Source organism: Copadichromis virginalis, linkage group LG15, assembly GCF_057382275.1.
Source record: "Copadichromis virginalis isolate Kocher_CV1m ecotype Utaka linkage group LG15, C_Virginalis_male_GT1.1, whole genome shotgun sequence".
Taxonomy (NCBI): domain Eukaryota; kingdom Metazoa; phylum Chordata; class Actinopteri; order Cichliformes; family Cichlidae; genus Copadichromis; species Copadichromis virginalis.
The window spans coordinates 24,089,119-24,095,118 of record NC_140632.1 but is presented as its reverse complement, the minus strand read 5'-3'; the positions used below and the strand labels follow the sequence as shown (position 1 = coordinate 24,095,118).

Below are 6,000 nucleotides of genomic sequence, written 5' to 3'. Positions count from 1 at the left end.
AATCTGGCATCTTAATGAAATAAATAATAATGTGTTTTATTTTTTTCTGCCTTTTTGTTAAACAGTAAATTTGAAAATCCATAGATAACAAAGATAATTATATTTGAGCATTAAAAATGCAATTTCGATTGCAGAGCTTTTGCGTACTGGTGAATTAACCATTAGAGAAATATAAAATCTTTTTTGGTACTTACCAATACTTTTTACAATTTAAATACAACTTAGGAAAGTTTTGGCATAGACCTCGTAATAAATTCGTTAAGCATTGCATAGCTTATATCTTATATTTTGAGTTCAGAATTGGGGTTTCTCTTTTATTGTGTGCATTTATTTATCTGTTTATTTTTGTTCTTTTAGCTTCTCTCATTTCATTTGCATCACCGTCATTATTTTCACCATGCAGAGCTTCATATTCTCCAGCAGGTGGCGGTCAAAGACAAGAAAAATAAAAGCCTAACTCCACACTCAGCAGGAAGTGAGACGTTTGGAAGGTTTCTCTGGCTGCTGAGCATGCTCAGTTCAGTCCACAGCGTAATGGCCCTGCATGTGTGTGGCTTTAAGTGTTTACCTGAACTTTAGTCCCTCAGGATCCTCAGCGCAGTGCAGAATGGTAAGTTTCTTCTACTTCATCACCTTTGGTTCCTTTTAAAACTGCAGATACATGTGAATTTCTTTAAATGTCCCCGACAGGTTTGTTTCTGTCTTCCTCCAAAAATATAAAGTTAAAAACAAAATTACACCAGCTCCTTATTTTGTAAAAGAAAAGATACTTGTCTACGTTAAACATGTTTATTGCTACTGTAATGTTGGACATTTGAACATGGGAGGCTGGGATTGGCTCAGTTTTGGAGCGTCACGTAAAAATTAGATTTTTCAGTAAAAAAAAAAAAACTAAAACATTTTGTTAAAATTCAAAACAGAGGAAAAAAACAAGAGTGAAAGGTTATTCAGATAAATACACATAACAGTCTGAAAGCAGTTTATTAGAGTGTTTTTAATCTGCAGATTTGTGTTCAGGGACAGGACACATGGGCAAGCCAAGACCATAGTTTGAACGCCACATTGTAATTAATTTTTACATTTACAGCCAGAGCATGATTTCTACTCTTCTTTCAGGGTGGATTTATCTTAGTTTTTACTTATTTTTGTATTCTGAAACAACTGGGGTTAAATCTCTTGTGCGTGTGTGTGCGTGTGTGTGTGTGTGTGTGTGTGTGTGTGTGTGTGTGTGTGTGTGTGTGTGTGGAGATACTGGACACGAGTTATCTGAATATTTAGTGTTTTCTTTCTGGGGTAAACGGATCAGTGCACATCAACATTATATTTAGCAACATATCACATCTTTGTTTTGTTCAAAATGTATTTATGCCCACGAAACTCAAGTTTATTTATAAAGCACAAATAACCAGATAAAGTGCTGCACAAATATGTGGAAAAATGTTATTACTAATAAGTCAGCCATTGTTTACTTAAGATAAAATATGTAATTAATAAGTTTCAGCACACGCTTGATTAAAAGTCAACAGATATGTAATAGTCTATCTGTAAACTGCGATACAGCAACTCCCTGCTGGACTTTAACCTTTTATCAACCACCAGGTTACCATTGAACTGGTAGGGTTTTTGTAAGGTTCAAATCTAACCCATTCTAGCCATGCCCTTAACTTCCAAAATCCTTAAGCAGTATTCTGATTGATGAGTTATTAAAAAAGAAAACCTCCCATAAAAATTTTGTGAAGGAGGAAACCATCCACAGAGGCCAAAGTAGAATTTTATAGCGTGCTGTAAACGTGTTTATTGCTACTGTAAAGTTGGACATTTTAACATGGGAGTTTGTGGGGCTTGACTCAGCTTTAGAGCATCAAGTGGACGATGATGCTCCAAAACGTAATGAAAAAAGTTTAACTAAAATTGAAAAGGCAGAAAATAAGTGGAAAAGTGATTCACGTGTATACATTTAACAATCTAATGACAGTTGATAAGAACGTTTTCCTTCCCCTGAAAGAGACGCCACAGAGACACTGAGACAACAAAGGTTAGCTTTAGGAAAATGTGCATTTAAAAAAAACCAAACATGCATATACCTGACATGTCCAACATTTATAAAGAAACAGAACTGGTGGATGGATTGAGGCCTCTCCACATACGAGAGGTGCAGATGACAATATACATCGATTCATATGAATTCTGAAATATCTGTTTGAGAAGTATGAAGAAAACCATTTGAGAGCAGTGCCAGTGATGCAGACCCAGTTTTGTAGTCTGCTAATAAGAGTAGCATGATAAATGTTGAAAAGGCTAAAATAAATACTATAAAATGTAAAGCTGCTGTCACTCCACACATAAATACTGACATTTCAGTTGACTGAGTGGCTTCAACATTTTACAGCAGCTTGTCCTCAAACTGGAGTTTCTCCTGCTCTTAAAACAAAATCAAATCCGACCTTCCGTTAAAGCTCGAGACGGCTGCTTGTTCGCTGTCTGGCTCGTCAACATGTCGGGTAAATAAACGTAAAGTAATGTGATGTGTGCTCCACCTCCTCTGCCTGTTTTCTTAAAAAAGGCTCTTTGTAAAGCTGCTCCATTAATGTTGGCTGCACGTGACGCCCTCTTTCACCCCCGCAGAGGTCAGAGGTCAGCCTGGTGTTTGGATAAGCACACTGATCCTGTTAAAGATCTGAATGGACCACACACACACACACACACACACACACACACACACAGACCAACAAAAGAGATATTTTTGTCCACTCTGGAATAGCGCACAATTCTGTTGTTGTTGTTGTTGTTGTTGTTGTTTTTTAATCAATTTTTTATTCATTTATTTGAAGTCTGAGTTTGAGTTGTAGAACATAAATAAAACAGGACATGAGAAAAGACCTAATAAATTAATTCCCCTTTTTTTTAAATGAAGGAAGATGAAAACCACAGAAATAATTCTGTCTTTATCTCCCAGAGTTCAGCAGGAGCAGGATCGGCCCTCCAGGTCCATGCGATCAGGGTCCGCCCGGGTCAGGAGCTGCTGGGAACTCTGCAGGCTTTCGTGGAGGTGAAGCGTCTCCGAGCGCCGTTCATAGTCACGTGTGTTGGCAGCCTCACCAAGGCGACGCTGCGGCTGGCGAATGCCACGGCAACAAAAACAAACGAGGTAGTCGAGGCAGCGTGTTGGGTTGTATTTATAGAGCTCTGAGACACGTGGGCTCGTCATGATGTCAGCTTTTAAACTTTTCCTTCAGGTGGTGCACCTCAGTGGGCCCTTTGAGATCGTCTCCCTGGTGGGCACTCTTAACCCAGACGCCCACATTCACATCAGCCTCTCAGACTTCGAGGGCAAGACAGTGGGAGGTCATGTGCTGGGAGATCTGGAGGTGTTCACCACAGCTGAGGTGGTCATTGGTGAAGCGGTAGACCTGGAGTTCACCAGAGAGATGGATGAGCAAACGGGTTTCCCCGAGCTCGTGGTTCAACCACGACCACAGACCAACCAGTCAGCCTGAATGAAAATTACAGGAATCGTTCATCTTTACATTTAATATCTAGTCTGTGAAGCTGAGAGATTAATTAAAAACTTATCAGCAATATTTGAGCCGCAGCATTTACACCTGCAGGGCAGCTAACAGAACATCGATCAGCTCCACACAACAATCGTCCCTCAAGAATCTGTCTGTACCCAACACATGACACATCGGACTTACATCATGTGCTTTTATGTAAATCCCAAAAGTTGATTCTATTCATCCGGATGTCCAGATAATTTACTTACCTGGATGATTGAGCATACATCAAGACAGGTCTTACGTAGGCTTTTCATTGTCCACAAAGCAAAACTGTGGGACTGGTGAAACTTCATCATGAGCTATCCTTGAAGCTAACTCTGAGATTAACACTGTGCTGAGAAACTCAGTCAAAGCTTCATGTTGAACTAGAAGAATGTGACATTAACTAAACTTTCTTCCAAATCTAGCAGAAATAGTCTCAAAATATACTGACTGTTAAATTACTGCAAAGATGCAATGAGATGACTTTGTTGAAAGAGCACCATTAAAGGCTTAAATCCTGAACAATGCTTGAAAGGAATTTTTGCATTGTATATATCATTTAAGGTATTTTTGCAGGTTTTCATCTCAGTTTACTGGAGTTGATGGTGCACATATAAACAAGGTTAAAAGTTGATGTAAGTTAAACGAGTTTAAAGTTGTTGTTCTGCACAGAGATGGCTGAAGGGATCATTTGTAAAATACTCAGCAGGCATTTCAAAATTGTTTGTTTTGTGCTCAAATAATTTAAAAAAATGCAAACCCTAGCAGTTTGGTTAGTGTCGGGACAGAGGAGCGATCATTTCTCCTGCACGCTTGTGCTCTGCAGTCTTTACAGTAGCTGCTCCGCTTCCAGGAGAAAGAGGCGGGGCACATTAAAGTCGAGCTACAAAGGGTCCCCGCTGCAGCTTTGTGCTTTTGTTTGTCCGCGTCAGCGCAGCATGGTAGCCAAAAAAGCGTTGGTGGTCTGCCCCTGTGCCCCCGCCCCCAAGGGGGGCAGGGGGCCGTTTAACACATCCAACTAAAGCAGCTTTGTTTTCCTTCCTGACAAATGAGAAGGCGATGCAGGCGTGCAAAGCAGATGTTCTGGATTTAAAATATCACTTTTTGATCTCCATCCGTTCTTTCGTTGCTTGAAATCACATCTTAATGTGGCAGAGGTGATTAAACATCACCAGCGTTGTTTTATTCGCTCTCACGTACCCTCGCTGTGCGTCCACACAGAGATATGTTGCTGTTCTTCTTTAAAATGTCGCCGACTAACAAGTTTAGAAGTAAGAGTTGTTGTTTATTAATGTTTGTGTCTGGCATCCTGCTGTGAGGCACCAATTACTTTCTACTGTGAGTCTCTTGCTTGACCGAGAGATGGCTTTAATCTGTGCGCAGCTTCAGAGTTCAGGTTGCTGTGTTTGTGCCCACACTGCGGCTCGATGTGTCCCCATGCTGACCTTTTAAAAACACACAAACACGAGCATTTCAACACTGTTATTTTATGAATTCATAGTATTGAATGGGTTGCACCTGTAGAGCTTGAGTGAAGTCAATGTAAAAGATAAAGGTGCAACAATCCCTATACATATATAACTATTCATTAGGAGGGGGTGTTGAAGATGCATGGAACAGCCAGCAGGATAGGCTACTCTGTTTGAACTGTGGTTGGTTCCTTATCTGAGCTCCAGCTGTGGAGAAGACAGAAGTTTGATTATTGGAAGAAGTTCATCAACTGAAGGGAAGTCAAGTGTTAAACACAGTCCAAACTGTCCACTGTGGCCTCTGTCTGTGCTTCCTGAACTCTGTGGTAAACTGTTGCTTCACTGTCAGCATGCAGTTTGTTTCTATAGTGTCTGCATTGGCAGAATTCCCACACAAATCTCTCTTTTTGATACAGAAATTGACATCAGCATGGGAATATAAATCCCACTTCAGGCTTCAAGGTTCAAGGTTCTTTATTTGTCACATGCATAGTTATACAAGTATAACACACAGTGAAATGTAGCCTGACACGCTCCTCGACATGTGCAAAAAAATTGGGGAGGGGGGGTGTAGAGGAAGAACATTATATACATATATATATATATATATATATATATATATATATATATATATATATATACACACACACACACACACACACACACACACACACACACACACACACACACACACACACACACACATTCATTGGGTGAATGTGAAGTAGTAGCAGCAAGCAGGTGAATTCTGTACATTAATATGAATAGACATCTGACTATTTTACAGGATAGACAATATAAACATATTTAAAATTAAAGGAATTTGAAATGTACATTGTGCCTTGGTTTAGTGTCTGGAAGAGTCCTGTCTCAGTCAATTATAGATGATGTGAGAGGGCGGGTGTGTGTGTTTAGGGCACGGATGGCTTGGGGATAGAAGCTCCCCTTGAGTCTCTGTCCTTGCCCGGAAGATGCGGAACCTTCTACCAGAT

At 40.0% G+C, this 6,000-nt stretch overlaps 1 protein-coding gene across 1 annotated transcript; it reads left to right on the top strand.

Annotated features, from left to right (window-relative positions):
- The first annotated feature begins 492 nt into the window (after positions 1–492).
- On the top strand, positions 493–4,064 carry LOC146692521 (uncharacterized). The gene is made up of 3 exons (XM_085432627.1): positions 493–610; positions 2,957–3,148; positions 3,237–4,064. The coding sequence occupies exons 1-3, from the start codon at positions 545–547 to the stop codon at positions 3,495–3,497; spliced, it is 519 nt and encodes a 172-aa protein (XP_085288753.1). The 5' UTR covers positions 493–544; the 3' UTR covers positions 3,498–4,064.
- Positions 4,065–6,000: the final 1,936 nt, after the last annotated feature.